General features: G+C 42.0%; 3 protein-coding genes and 1 long non-coding RNA gene across 5 annotated transcripts in view; 3 read left to right on the top strand and 1 right to left on the bottom strand.

Moving 5' to 3' along the window:
* The first annotated feature begins 1,598 nt into the window (after positions 1 to 1,598).
* On the top strand, positions 1,599 to 6,996 carry LOC131129671 (meteorin-like protein). Its single transcript, XM_058073439.1, has 5 exons — positions 1,599 to 1,898; positions 3,766 to 3,949; positions 4,029 to 4,254; positions 5,801 to 5,860; positions 5,955 to 6,996. The coding sequence occupies exons 1-5, from the start codon at positions 1,798 to 1,800 to the stop codon at positions 6,272 to 6,274; spliced, it is 891 nt and encodes a 296-aa protein (XP_057929422.1). The 5' UTR covers positions 1,599 to 1,797; the 3' UTR covers positions 6,275 to 6,996.
* A 3,169-nt stretch (positions 6,997 to 10,165) lies between these two features.
* Positions 10,166 to 15,570, bottom strand: part of LOC131124007 (uncharacterized) — an 11,745-nt gene continuing 6,340 nt past the window's right edge. Inside the window, exons 2-3 of one of the 2 annotated variants that reach the window (XR_009128778.1) lie at positions 11,312 to 14,214; positions 10,166 to 11,231 (exon numbers count right to left, since the gene is read on the bottom strand). This is a non-coding gene — a long non-coding RNA (uncharacterized LOC131124007). Of the gene's footprint in view, positions 14,215 to 15,570 lie in introns of both variants that reach the window. The other variant, XR_009128777.1, reaches the window with a different exon arrangement.
* On the top strand, positions 10,405 to 14,737 carry tekt4 (tektin 4). The gene is made up of 7 exons (XM_058065508.1): positions 10,405 to 11,375; positions 11,543 to 11,613; positions 13,272 to 13,415; positions 13,489 to 13,575; positions 13,650 to 13,785; positions 13,858 to 14,012; positions 14,076 to 14,737. Exons 1-7 carry the CDS (start codon positions 10,692 to 10,694, stop codon positions 14,287 to 14,289), a joined length of 1,491 nt encoding a protein of 496 aa, XP_057921491.1. The 5' UTR covers positions 10,405 to 10,691; the 3' UTR covers positions 14,290 to 14,737.
* LOC131123913 (lysyl oxidase homolog 4-like) overlaps positions 14,802 to 15,570 on the top strand; it is a 20,711-nt gene continuing 19,942 nt past the window's right edge. The window contains exon 1 of the mRNA XM_058065505.1: positions 14,802 to 14,817. The gene's annotated coding sequence lies outside the window, so the exon portion shown is untranslated. The remainder of the gene's footprint in view (positions 14,818 to 15,570) is intronic.

Raw genomic sequence — 15,570 nt, 5'->3', positions numbered from 1 at the left:
GTTTTTTTGTTTTGAAAACCTGATGACGGCCCAGTCTCACCCAGACCCTAGCTCCAGTGGCCTCCAAGTAAATCGAGTTTGAGACCCCTAGTTTAAAGAAAACAATCCTTTTGGAATAACCTTTAAGGTATTTCTCGAAATGCACTGTGGCACTCAGTGGGAATGTGACGAGAGAGCAACATGCTTGCCGTTCTCACGGTTTTCTCATGGGAAAACCAGAGACGTTTAGAGCACAAGTGTGACTTTCCCTTGGGTTTTTTTTTTTTTCCCCACCAGCCCTCATCGTGTTGAAAGCGATCATCATAGCAGCCATAGTGGCCTGTACTGTATGTGCCATTTGCAAGCATTGACATTGACAGCTAGTTTGATTCAATTTAGCTTTATTCAATGTCAGTACATGTAGCCCCTTCAGTAAATACCACTAGTTTGTTGTTGACAGTCATTGGGATAGCTTAAAAGGGTGAATGGCCGCAGACATATAAGTAGTAGGATTACGCCAAGCAATTTTTACTAAACGTTTTAGAAATGTTGAGGAAGAACGCATTCGTTTTTTGCCTCATTCTCCATAGACCAGCATGCAACTGGCTTTATTGTAGTTAAAATGATCATTTTTGACTTTTCTTATGTCTCTCTAAGGTGTTATTTCGTACAAAGTGTGTGTAATAGTTTTAAAGTAATGTCATTTTTAGTTGTGTACAATTAGACTAGTGTTACTTTGAGTCAGAATCTGGCACCTTTAGTAACAATGGTTATGCAATTAGTGCTACATTGAGGTTGAAACATTGCGCCCTCACGCTATTGTGTTTTTTTATTTATGAATTAAATTAAATAATTGGTGTTTTGTGGTTGAGTACAGTGAGTTATTAATGGTGTGTGTGACGTCAGCTAGCTACACTTGAGTGTTAGCAGCAGGTGAGCAACTTAGAGAGTGGCAGACAGCAGCTCCTGTGTGAATGTTTGCTGCATATGTGGTCTATGCGTGTTCATAAAAGCCATTGAAGTGTACCGTGCATCTTTCCTTAACTACAAACAGTGGCAGTAGAATAGAATAGCACTGGTCTCTACCTGTCAGTCACTTTACAAGCATGAGACAGTCGCCACCACAGGAGATGCTAGTGCTAACATGTGAGTCTAGCTTATCTGATTCATGTCTAAGATGTCTGATTTCCCCCCCAAAAAAGTGTCTCAGCAGTTGCGCAAGTTAGCAAACAACAGAGGAGTTACAATGCTAGTTTTAAGCTAATCGTGTTGACATTTTTTTTGTTTTGTTTCTTTTTAGTACTTCTCATAGGAGATTGGGGTTTCCCCTTTTTCACAGAAGGGTATCCACTCAGGTCATTCTAACGGCATGTTTTTTTCTCACCTTCCTTGTAATGTGGGGCTGATGAACGACAATATTGATGATTTCGTCGTGTTTTTCCGTCGAAGCACCACTTGATAGTACTGTTTGTTCTGCCTTGCCTTTCAAATCGCACGCAGGCGCACATCTTTCAGATGAAAGTGTGGGCGTGGCCTTGGAGCAACTGATCGCGTGTCCAGGCAGCTTTCTGGCACGCGCCCGCTGTGCACGTGCGGGGGGATGTTATTTAAACAGCCCCGCGGCGCGCGAGCACCATTAAGTTGACAAACTTCTTCTTCACAAACTTCTCCATCTTTGTTTTTTTTTCTGCTGAAACGGAGCCCGAGCCTCGTCCTAACCCGCCATGTAGGCTACGCGTGTCGTACACTATACGTGGATACTGGCCCTTGTGTTTCGGGGGTCCGGAAAGCGGCGACTCACGGTACGGACAATCCAGCATGATGTGGCCGTGGGCAGTGCACTGGGTTACGCTGGTGTTGGTGTTGGTGTACCCGGCCGTGGCGCAGTACTCCAGCGACCTGTGTAGCTGGCGAGGAAGGTGAGGATGGAGCCCAACAAAGACACGAACACATTACCAAACTTTTAGCTTTGTGTCTTTTGTTCATAGTTAGTTAGGCTAGCAAAGTATTAGTTTCAAACCAGGACTTATCTTTAAATGCTCCATTATGGAGAGGTACACCGGCATTGCTTCTTTGTCTCCTAAGATACAAATTTGGCGGGCTGGAGGAGCATTTAAAGACATTATGGAATATACAGTATCATGTTGGAATATAATATAATTGGATGCATATAGCCACAGGACAATGTGACTTTGTTATGCCCCACATTGTAATTCATGCTAACATCAATTCAATTATTGTAATTTATGCAATTAATTTTACTTTTGGGGGGCTTTAACTCATCAAATCTTGCAAACGTGTATATCCCAGCATAAATGTTCAAACCTGTTCATAAGTGAAAGTGAGGAAAAACCCTCCACTTGTGTGATTGATGGGACACATGTTCATCATGACAGGTATGAAAATCATCATAGAGCCATAACACACATGTAGTCTGCCATTTTGGTTTGCATATGCCATTTTTGGAGGGTCCATGTCGTTTTTCACAATTTTATCTGCAGAATATGCTGCGTGCTAATAACTGATGGCAGCAAATAGCCACCAGTACATACAAACCTTGGAGAACCAGATGCATTTATTTATTGAAAATAACTGCTGCTCATATTAATTAAAAGGAAATGCATAAGAAAGCATGTCCCAGAGTTGTGAAACTGTTAGTACTTCATCAAGTATGCATGTCTATGTTGGCCATGTCTATGTTGAAATGTAATTCACGGCGCCCACGACTGGAATGTCTAATCTCCGGTTCCTATCTTAAGTAAATAAAGCCACATGGGCCACATCTTTGATCGCTCCTCCACCTCCTGAAGTTGTAATGAACGTGGCGCTGTAAATTTTTATCTGTCCTCTAACAACTTAATGACACCCCCTTCAATTATGGGTGTCAAGGAGACCTGTGTACAATGGTAACACCAGTAAAAGACAGAAGGCTTAGAGCAGGGGTCTCAAACTCAATTTACCTGGGGGCCACTGGACCTAGGGTCTGGGTGAGACTGGGCCGCATCAGGTTTTCCAAAAAAAAAAAAAAAAAACGCATTTATTAAAAACAGAAAAAATTAATAAACTTTGCTTTGGTTCCAATTTTCTACAAGAAAAGCTCTGATAAAACATTCCACTGTTCTCAGATATCTTAATTTTTATTTTTCTACACAAAATAAGATGAAAAATAAATAAATAAATCAAGAATTAAAAAAATCAATCAGTAATAAATAAATATAATAATAATAATAAAACGGCAAATAATAAAAACTTAAAAAACCACATATAGTTGGTGGGTAGACAAATTATTTTTTTCAGATTAAAATGAACAAAGCATTATTAGAGCCCTGTAGACATGACAAAACACGACTATAGTCACATTTATACTCTTTTTATTTACAACATATTGCGCAACTGCAGGGTCTTGAGACGCATGCTAACTCGCAAACTATAGAGCTAGCGACCTAAACGGTAGCCTTCAAGTTATTTCCTGTAAACTTAAATAGCCAAAAACTTACCACTTCCACACGGATAGGGAGGATAACTATTAACAGTTATTTAACCTTTAACATGAACATTAATCAAAAGTAATAATTTTTTCTGGGTACATGATACCATACAGCATCCATATCAAACTTGCGCGGGCTGCACTAACATTAAACTTTCATATCAAGGCGGGGGCCTCAAACTAGTGTCCTGCGTGCCACGGCGGGCCGCGTGTTTGAGACCCCTGGCTTAGTTTTGTTGAAAACAAACATCATGCAGATCATTCTGAAGAGTATGTATGGTGTATTATTTTCCCTACAGTGGTCTGAGCCACGAGTCTCATCGCAGAGATGTGGAGCAGATCTACTTACGTTGTTCCCAGGGCTCGATGGAGTGGCTCTACCCGACCGGCGCCATCATTGTCAACCTGCGTCCAAACACAGAACCCTCACCAGGACGCATGGGCGGTCTCCATGTGTGCATCAAACCCCAGCTTCACTCGCAGGTAATGTCTTTACTTTAGACAGAAAACTCACAATCAATGTATCCATGGATTTATTAATCTTGCGTATCCACGTATGAAGGGTTCACACCTGTATTTGGAGCGAGCTGGTGATCTGAGGCTGCTGATGGCTGAAAGTGAACAACCTCAGGGAGGCGTGCGCTGCTTCGGCTACGCTGACGGAGCTCTGTTTGTGGAGGCCGTTCCTCAAACAGACATCAGTCGGAGGATCACCGCTTTCCAGTATGAGCTGGTGCCCAGTCATGGTCCCGGGGTGCAATTGTACCCACACCTGAAGCCTGGTTTTGGTAAGAAACAAACAACTCAGTTTCATTCCTATCATTCCTTAGAAGAGGTATTTTTAAACTCACCAATAAGCTATAGCACGGGTCTCCAAAGTCAGGCTAAGGGGGCATAAAATACGTAATAATTAAATCAAACAGAGAAGATAACAGTTTTGTACATTTATCCCTCTGTCAACTTACCTAAAAAAACACTAACCTCATCACACAGCAACTTGACACTCAAAAGATATACTTAATATACCAAATATATATATATATATATATATATATGTATATATATATACATATAAAATGAAAAAAAGGTTTTCTTGTCATGCATTGTGTCTGAGCAAAGCTTTCATTGGAGGACAAACAGCATAGAAATGGATGGATGTTGCTGCAATGCTGTGTCTGTCCACCAGGGGGAGTTGAAAGAACCCAGTGATGCCAATATCATGAATGAATGCTTTGCTCAGAAGCAGTGGATTATGGGAAAACTTTAAATAGTTGGTTTTTTTTTTTAAATTTACATCTTAAGTACACGTTTTGGTACAAGTACACGTCGAGTGGTTAGCGCGCAGACCTCACAGCTAGGAGACCAGGGTTCAATTCCACCCTCTGCCATCTCTGCGTGGAGTTTGCATGTTCTCCCCGTGCATGCGTGGGTTTTCTCCGGGTACTCCGGTTTCCTCCCACATTCCAAAAACATGCTAGGTTAATTGGCGACTCCAAAATTGTCCATAGGTATGAATGTGAGTGTGAATGGTTGTTTGTCTATATGTGCCCTGTGATTGGCTGGCGACCAGTCCAGGGTGTACCCCGCCTCTTGCCTAAAGACAGCTGGGATAGGCTCCAGCACCCCTGCGACCCGCGTGAGGAAAAGCGGTAGAAAATGAATGAATGAATGAAGTACACGTTTTCAGTGTTAAGTTCCAGTGTGATGAGTTAAGTGTTCTTTGGAAGATGCCTGTTGTAACCCCTTAGCTCACAAAACTGTCGCCATTGCAAAAAAGCTGTGTTTAACGTGCAAAATAGTTTAGAGACGTGTGATGTCATCACGGTCGTGATGGCGTGAGAGCCACCATGAGAACAGCTGTCAGGTTTGTATTCACATAGTCAATTATTATGGAAATGTCTTCAATTTGTAGGCGTTCATCAATAATTGCTTGTTAAACTGCTTAGCACAGACAGGCCCGTCTAAGCCGGTGACGTGAGTGGAGGTGACAGGCCAGATTTTTGGCGGTGAAAAAAAATGTGCCCTCTCAGCCGACATAAAGCGCTCCCCTCCCCCGCCTTGTCTTGGCCCGACTCAAGAAAACAAGCAGGCCAATCGAAAGGTCATGTCGGTGTCGAGAGCAAGAGTCAGCCAATCGTCTATGTGCTGTCAATCAAGAACAGATGCCCCCCGAAAGCAAGGCATTTGGGGCAGGCCACCCACACGAGTGAAGCAGTTTGGTAGAAAGGCAGGAAGTGTGTCGTTTCCTTTACACTTGGTCTTCCATTTGTTCACTTAGCAGCTCTTGAAAGATGGAACCTGAGGTGTATTTTTAAGTTTTTTTTTCCTTTGCAGTCACATGTGAACCTTGTTCAGATGAAGAGGTCCTCGTGGCTGTTTGCACCAGTGACTTCGGTAAACGCAACCTCCAGACACACACAAAACATACGACTGTCACACACATCATACAACTGATACATGAAGAAAATCTCCCATGTTTCCTCTGCAGCAGGCAGAGGTGTCTTCCAAGGCGTGCTACCAAGCGCCGACAAACGCTCTCAGGCTGCTGCCGTGGCTCTGAGTCGCCTCCACCATCAGAAGACCCGGGTGTTTACCGGTGGCGGGGGCAGAGTGCGGCACTGGACCGGACGTGTCAACGTTCCTGCAGAATGCGGCATTCCCCCGAGCGGAGATGACTATCTTTTTACCGGCTCCGTCCATTTTGGAGAAGCGTGGCTTGGCTGCGCACCTCGCTACAAGGACTTCCTGCGGCTGTACGTTGGAGCACGGAGAGCGGGAATCAACCCCTGTCACGTAGATATTGACTGAAAACACGGAGAAAGTTAAGAGAATGGAGCATCATTGTCACGAAAGGGCACTAATGCAGGATGTACCTGTTGTTGTTGCTGTGCAGCAAAACTGTTACAGGAACGGACCTCTGCCAAGGCTTGGTCACCTGAAAGAGTGCCTGAAAGAGCACCTGAGTGATTGGCTTAAATACGGAATAAGAGCTTTCTCCTTCAGGTTCCAACAGAAGCATTTCCCCTTAGATGCAATCTAAGCGGCTGCTTACCTGTAGGACCCCCTTGGCCAATACTGACCTCATCAGTCATGGACCCGCACATGTCCATGGAACCGCTGCTGGGTTTAAAGGGAATCAAATGTCAAACGAATGCTACATACGTGCAACAAATTACAACCTGCTTCTAAATGTCACTATATTGGTGATGCTATTTTTAAAATGCTGACAAATGCAACCTTTTGACTCTATTGTCTAACTACCTTGGTGAAGGTAATTGTTACATTTGAATGTACTCATTTGGCTGTTCACTTTTTTTTTGTACAGTATACAACCAGCGGATGAATGTTGAATTTAAATTATGTACCAAATTCTGAAGGGCCTCATGAAAATTTGCTTTGTAAAAAGCTTTCTGTAAAACAAAACAATCTTCTGACAGAAGTGAAGTGTATACAACTCTGTGAGTTTATATGCTGTTTGTGTTTGCTTAAGTCTTTATATTTACAGAAAATAAATGAGTTTGTTGTTATGGCTTTTGTTGTGAAACATGAAAATTCATTGGAAAATGCATTCATTTTTTCGAGTTTGATTATTCAAAATGACAAATGTGCAAATAGTGACAGCAGCAGCATCTTTGCTGTATCCCAAAGTGACGTAAACACATCTATTTTTCCTCTTGAACACTTTTCACTCTGAAATGAAAATTCAAACTTATGCTAATAGGACGTGCTAGCTCCAATTCATTCATTTTCTACCGCTTTTTCCTCACGAGGGTCGAAGGGGGTGCTGGAGCCTATCCCAGCTGTCTTTGGGCGAGAGGCGGGGTACACCCTGGACTGGTCGCCAGCCAATCACAGGGCACATATAGACAAACAACCATTCACACTCACATTCGTACCTACGTATGGACAATTTGGAGTCGCCAATTAACCTAGCATGTTTTTTTAGAATGTGGGAGGAAACCGGAGTATCACGTCACTGGCTAGACGGGCCTGTCTGTGCTAAGCAGATTTGTGATGAACGCCTACAAATTGAAGACATTTCCATAATAATTGACTACGTGAATACAAACCTGACAGCTGTTCTCATGGTGGCTCTCACGCCATCACGACCGTGATGACATCACAGGTCTCTAACTAAACTATTTTGCACGTTAAACACAGCTTTTTTGCAACGGCGACAGTAACAAGTCCCGGCCGTCATAGCAATGCTGGTGTTTCAGGTGGCTAATAAGGTGTGCTGAAGTGCGATTGTTTTTTTTTCTCTCTCATTGCACAACATTTGGTTCCAAAGAACACTTAACTCATCACACTGGAACTTAACACTGAAAACATGTACTTCATTCATTCATTCATTTTCTACCGCTTTTCCTCACGAGGGTCGCGGGGGTGCCGGTACACCCTGGACTGGTGGCCAGCCAATCACAGGGCACATATAGACAAACAACCATTCACACTCACATTCATACCTATGGACAATTTGGAGTGGCCAATTAACCTAGCATGTTTTTTTTAGAATGTGGGAGGAAACCGGAGTACCCGGAGAAAACCCACGCATGCACGGGGAGAACATGCAAACTCCACACAGAGATGGCCGAGGGTGGAATTGAACCCTGGTCTCCTAGCTGTGAGGTCTGCGCGCTAACCACTTGATCACCATGCCACCCTATCTTGTATATATCTTGCTAAATTTTCTTTTTTTACTCTACTTTTATATACTTTTTTTAAACTTGACTACTGCACTGAAAGGAGAAGCTCTCCAATCTCGTTGTACATCTTGTATAATGACAATAAAGGCCATTCCATTCCATTCCACAATTACCATGTTTTCTAATCAGAATCAAGTGAAAGTGAGACAGTGACTGGAACTCACTAAGAATAGACATAACACAGTTTGAAGGTTGCAGAAAGGCCCTGAAGACTGGAGAGGATTATCTATAAATAAGAGCTCCCCTTGCACACACTATTTGGCTTCATGTTGGGGCGTGTGTGTGTGTGTGTGTGTGTGTGTGTGTGTGTGTGCAAGTGTAAGTCCTGGCTCATCATTCAAGAAGCCCATTGCACACGTGTCTTACGTGTCGCCCACATGCCAACAGCCGAGACCCAAGCACTGCCTGACAAGAAACCACCTTTGGCAGCTCCCTCCTGGCAACAAGCCCAGCTCTCCTCGGCATCCTCGCTAATTCGGGACACACTTATCCCTCTGCTCAGGGTTCCTACTGTTAACCTTCGGGTGTGTGAGATGTGGAAACAGTTTGACATGCAGTATCCCAGAAGCACAGCTGTGTGGTCAGCTGAAGCGGAGGGAACGGGGTTGAGCTCGGGGGGGGAAAAATATCAGTGCATGTTCTCAGCACGTCGTGATGCACTCTCCGGGCCAGGGTGGGGTCAGCAGTTTTAAAAGGTGGCAAAAATATTTTCGGCTGTAAATATGTCTGGTTTTCTACAGCGTGACCGAAGTAGCACAGGAAGACAGATGCACGCAATTAAGTTGATGTCGGCTTCTACGGAATGATTTAGTGCTGTAAATGTAGACAGGCGGAAATAGCGAGACGGACATGTGATATACTGGGGAAAGGCTGGAAGCAGTCAAATCATTTTTTGCTTGTCATGTTCAATGAGGTCCATACGGATTCGGACAGGTACTGCTTCGATCCAGTGAGACCATCCATTAGCAGACATACATGCCCATGCTACATCAGTACATCAGTATACCTCCACCATCTTTGACACATTCACACACACTGTAAACAGAAACATTTTAATATGAAGCCCATGAACATATATATATATATATATATATATATATATATATATATATATATATATATATATATATATATATATATATATATATATATATATATATATATATATATATATATATATATATATATATATATATATATATATATATATATATATATATATATATATATATATATTCACAATTATGTCAGCTGAGGCACTGAAAATGTTGATCATCTCCATAATGTACCTAAAGCTGTAATTCCTAAATTGTTAATGCCATATTTTTGTGAAAACCCATAGCTGATTTATTTAAAAATTAAGTAAAAATTCTTGTTGTTGGGCAACTACTTAATAATAATAATAATAATAAAATAACATATCAGTCACCCAAACGGCTGCAAGCATTTTTAATATTCTTTAATTTGGGGCATATTTAAATGTAATAAAATATATCACGGGCGACACGGCGGTCGAGTGGTTAGCATGCAGACCTCACAGCTAGGAGACCAGGGTTCAATTCCACCCTCGTTTGCATGTTCTCCCCGTGCATGCGTGGGTTTTCTCCGGGTACTCCGGTTTCCTCCCACATTCCAAAAAACATGCTAGGTTAATTAGCGACTCCAAATTGTCCATAGGTGTGTATGTGAGTGTGAATGGTTGTTTGTCTATATGTGCCCTGTGATTGGCTGGCGACCAGTCCAGGGTGTACCCTGCCTCTCGCCCAAAGACAGCTGGGATAGGCTCCAGCACCCCCCGCGACCCTCGTGATGAAAAAGCAATAGAAAATGAATGAATGAATGAAAAATATATCACTTACTTTATGGTCCAATTAGTACTGTATATTGCTGCACTAACGCTCATACCTTTACTGTGTGTAACATTGCCCTCTAGTGGTGTCTGCTTATCATTGCTTTTTAGTGCTTGAATTGACCAGGTTATAAAAATAGCATATGTATAAATAATGAATATTGCACATTACACGCATGTTAAGTGGGTTCTAAAGGGAATCGCTGTGCTTCAAATACATATATTTAGTTGTGTGATGTCGTTATAAGGCGGAAAAGTTGGTGTGCAACATGTTTACGTCGTTCATAGCAAATATAAATGAGAAGTGTAATAGAAGTGCTATTGTCGCCCTCTAGTGGTGTCTGCGTAAATTGCTTTGCTTGAATTGACCAAGTTATAAAAAAATAGCATACGTATAAATGATGAATGTTGCACATTACACGCATGTTAAGTGGGTTCTAAAGGGAGGCGCTGTGATTTAAAGACATTGTGTGATGTCGTATTAAAGCGGAAAAATTGGTGTGCAACATGTTACGTCGTTCATAGCAAATATAAATAAGAGGTATCTTGCTATTTTGTCCTTTTTTTATTATTATTTATGCACACTGCATAGTGAAATAATGGCCACCGGCAAACAAAAGGAAAGGCCCATCAGGTTAGAACACATCATATGTTTCAGTGTAATATGTAAATGATTTCGAACATGCTTGTCTTGAGTTCGATCCCCCTGAGTGCTCCTGTATCTAGGCAACACGTCAACAAACTCTCATCTATCGGACAAGTAGGCACTTACTTAGCTCTTACTATCATTTGTATCTCAATTGTTTGTAGTTGTCGTTGTAAGAGAATGAGCTCGGAGGTGTTAGTGTCAAAGCCGCAATATGACAGCAGTGCGGTGGTTCCGGGGCCCCTGGACGAAGGGGCCCCGCTAGAGCTGGAGGCCGCGCAGCCCTCCTCGGGCTTAGCTACCGCAGGCTTCCGCTCCGCTAAATACACCCCAGCCGAGTGGTTCTCCAGCTACCGCAGCCTCCTTCAGCAGGCCGGCTCCGACCATCTCTCGGCTCAGACCATCCAAGAGGACTCTCGGATCCTCTGCGAGAAGACAGAGACCACCACGGTCCGCAACCAGATCAACGGGACGCGCCTGCTGGGGGAAAGGCTCCAGGACATCCATCGCTGGAAGTCCGAGCTGCAGGAGCACATCCGCCGCCTGGTGGCCGACACGGCGGCCCTGCAGGGGATGAAAATGCGGCTGGAGAAGGCGCTGGACGCCACGGAGACTCCGTATGCCATCGCTAATGATAATCTGACCTGCAGGAGCCGGAGACTGGGGCCTGACCTGGTCCTGGACTGTGTGGAGGAGGAACTGCTCAAGGTGAAAAGGATGTGTTGGTTGAAGATTGCAAGTTAAACTTTCCAAACATTATATTTATTGATTAGATATGCTTCTGTGTGGGTACTTTGAAATAGTACCCCAGCCAATCCGAGGGGAGGTGGAGATAAGCGGGTTCCACCGTCATAACCATTTGTGTATTTGAGTAGGAAGTGGACTTGATCAAGAGTGTCCAGGCTCTCCTGAAGAGAACCATGGACCAGGTTTCCACTCAGATCAAGTGAGTGCCACTTGAGTTTCCTGAAAGTCAAAGTGTTGGTGATTTGAAACAAATGGTGGGGAATCAACCACGAAGGTAGGCTTCATCCCAAAGTGGTTCTTCCGACCATAACGTACTAACTCCTCATTAGTTCGTCGGTAACTACTCTAAATGTATGTGCCTTAGTTCCTCAGAAACCATTCATTAGCTTATCATTATTTCTTTACTAGTTCCTCAGTAACTACTCTGAAATTGTGTACTTTAGTTTCTCAGTAACTATTCATTAGTTCCTCAGTAGTTTATTAGTTTCTCAGTAACTACTCCAGATGTATGTGCCTTAGTTCCTCAGTAATTATTCATTAGTTCCTCATTAATTCTTTATTAGTTCCTCAGTCACTACTCTCGGTGTATGTGCCTTAGTTCCCCAGTAACTACTCTACCCATCAGTTCATTACTTCTTCAGTAACTACTCTGAATGTGCCATAGTTCCTCAATAACTACTCATTTGTTCATCATTAATTCTTAATTAGCTCATCAGTAACTACTCTAAAAGTATGTGCCATCGTTCCTCAATAACTACTCATTTGTTCATCATTAATTCTTAATTAGCTAATCAGCAACCACTCTAAATATATGTGCCTTAGTTCCTCCATAACTACTCATTTGTTCCTTATTAGTTCTTCAGTAACTACTCTAAATGTATGTGCCTTAGTTCCTCAATAACTATTTTTTCCTCATTAAGTCTTAATTAGCTCATCAGTAACTACTCAAAAAGTATGTGCCATCGTTCCTCAATAACTACTCATTTGTTCCGTATTAGTTCTTCAGTAACTACTCTAAATGTATGTACCTTAGTTCCTCAATAACTACAATTTTTTCCTCATTAAGTCTTAATTAGTTCTTCAGCAACCACTCTAAAAGTATGTGCCATCGTTCCTCAATAACTACTCATTTGTTCATCATTGATTCTTAATTAGCTAATCAGTAACTACGCTACATATATGGGCCTTAGTTCCCCGATAACTACTCATTTGTTCCGTATTAGTTCTTCAGTAACTACTCTAAATGTATGCGCCTTAGTTCCTCAATAACTACTCATTTGTTCATCATTAAATCTTAATTAGCTAATCAGTAACCACTCGAAATATATGTGCCTTAGTTCCTTGATAACTACTCATTTGTTCCGTATTAGTTCTTTGTAACCACTCTAAATGTATGTGCCTTAGTTCCTCAATAACTACTATTTTTTTCCTCATTAAGTCTTAATTAGCTCATCTGTAACTACTCTAAAAGTATGTTCCGTCGTTCCTCAATAACTACTCATTTGTTCATTATTAATTCTTAATTAGCTAATCAGTAACTACTCTAAATATATGTGACTTAGTTCCTCGATAACTACTCATTTGTTCCTTATTAGTTATTCAGTAACTACTCTAAATGTATGCGCCTTAGTTCCTCAATAACGCTGCATCTACCTGTGCATCTCTACATTGTATAGAGCATGGACATCTGGTTAAAACACTAAAACAATACTAGAGCATTATTTTAAAAACTTCTTTTGAAATTGAATGACTCCTGTGTATTAAACATGAAGTACAAAAGACATTATTGAAAAGTTAAAAAAGCTTGTTGGTGTTTCTCAGAGTTCAGAGAAGCGACTAGTGTCTTTTGGTTGTCAGGACGAACAGAGAGGTCAAGCAGACGTTGGAGTTCGATTGGTCAGATAAGTACGAGGCCTACGCGTTGGACGACCAGTGCGGAAGATACAACAACAAGAGCACAGACACGCAGCATCACGCCGTCTCGGCCTCCATGTTGGCGCAGTGAGTAGCACAACATGCAGTATCATCAACATTACTACCACTTTGAGGCGTTCATGTTGTTGTGGTCTTGCAGGATGTCTAACATCCCATCATGGGTCAAGTTCACACAAAACAACATCAACAAGGCACTGAGGGAGGAAAAGGCCACACATAATCTCAGGTCCGGGCATGGTTTGGATCGGATTTCGATGTTTTAGGTCTTAGGTACTAAATGCTGTTTCGTGTGCCTGTCAGAGAGCTAGCGGAGCAGGTGCTACTGGATACCACTAAAGACCTGAGGGTCCAGTGCTACAATGTAGACCAAGCCTTCCTGCAACGCTGTGCAGAGCAGATGGACGCTAAGATCCAACTGGAAGTGAAGCTTAAGCAGGTAGAGGAGGTCACACACACACACAATAACACCCAGATTGTTTTGGATTCTATGCATCGTGTGTGTGTGTAGACTTTGGAGCAGATTGGAGCTCAGGAGAGGAACATAGTGGCTCTCCAGAAGGCCATCCAGGACAAAGATGCCCCGCAGAGAGTAGTTGAGTCCAGGTTGTACCGTCGCTCTCTCAGAGCCAACATGGAGCTTTGCAGAGATGAGCCCCAGCTTAGGTACAAACACACACACACCGTTTATATCCTTGAGTCTTATATAATTACCTGTTTTGTGTGCAGCTTGGAAAAAGAGGTGAAGCAGATCGGCGCCACGTTGGAATCTCTGCAGCAGCAGCTGAGCGATGCTCGGCGATCACTGTCCCAGCTGGAGGAGTCCCGCATGGCGCTGGAGAAGGACATCATGTGTAAAGGCCACTCGCTGTTCATCGAAAGAGAAAAATGCATGACTCAGCGTAAATTGTACCCGACAATCTCAACCCTCTCTGGGTATTGATCATCTTTGGTCGGCTTGGTGTTGCAGTGTTAACGTTGTTGTGAACCATGACCACATTCATTGATGAAGATATACGCTAACATTGTTTTTTTGCAATTGAATGTTTGCGTCCAAAACAATTTCAATAGTAGCATAGTCATGTGGTACATTAACATTGTGTTTGATGAGTTAGTTTCACATAGATATATTTATGGACGATTATTTGCACTTTTCCGGCATTCTCACAAAGTACCAGGATGTAACCTCAGTGAAAGGTGGGAATTCAAAGCAAACCTCTATAAAATGTGACTTTAAAATGTGTTATGGACGACCACACTACTGTGCTAAAAGTAATAATCTAATAAGGTTCATTAGGTGTAATATTTCCATACTCAAACAATTCTTTTTAACAGACCAAAGTAGTAGTTTTTCAGACCTGACAGTTTCGACTGCTTGCTAGCAGTCTACATCCGGGTGGTCACGTGATTTTCCTGTGACGTGTCATAAACACCCGGATGAAGACTGCTAGCAAGCAGTCGAAACTGTCAGGTATGAAAAAATACTACTTTAGTCTGTTAAAAAGAATTAAGTGTGCTTAAAGTAGTTATTTGTATGAATTGAGTTTTTTGTTATTGTGTAAATAAATGTATCACTAATTGCAGCATTGAATATATTCGTAGTTGCCAAGTCCAAACAGCCTTTAAAAGTAGCTTTACGGTATTTTATATTGGTAATTTAGTCCACTAGAGGGAGCACTTGAGCCTCCTCAGATCCTGTGGTACCACATAGCATCATCCCAAATCCAAATTGCTTATTCATTAAGTTGCTAAAATGCTTTTAAACTGCAAAATTCAAACATTCCATCGGTTATTTTAAGAATGTATTAGAAAACACATCACAAAATACTTGAGATTCATTCAAGAGTTGCATAAAACCTGCATTTTCACAACGTGAAGCTCAAGTTTTAATTAAATGGTCAACAAGGTAAAAATGTTATGTGTTGTGTACTTAAGTCACACACGTGTACAAATGGTGTACAAACACTTCAGATGGAAAAATGCCTGCATATCACATAAGATTTGTTTATACCTTTTCCCCCCCAGTGTTTTTCAAAATCCAGATCTATTTTAAATTGGGGAGGTGCCACGACTGAGGATCTTATGAAACTCAGTTTGATGTTCTACAAACAACACACTGTCCACTGTGTATACGTGTGTGTACACATGAGCATTGTGTGCGATGAAACACACCACCCTGAAAGTACCACTTAAATGTAGACTTGAGTGATTTAGTGGGGATAGA

This window comes from Doryrhamphus excisus, chromosome 1 (genome assembly GCF_030265055.1).
Source record: "Doryrhamphus excisus isolate RoL2022-K1 chromosome 1, RoL_Dexc_1.0, whole genome shotgun sequence".
NCBI lineage: Eukaryota > Metazoa > Chordata > Actinopteri > Syngnathiformes > Syngnathidae > Doryrhamphus > Doryrhamphus excisus.
This window is presented reverse-complemented; position numbering and strand designations above follow the sequence as displayed.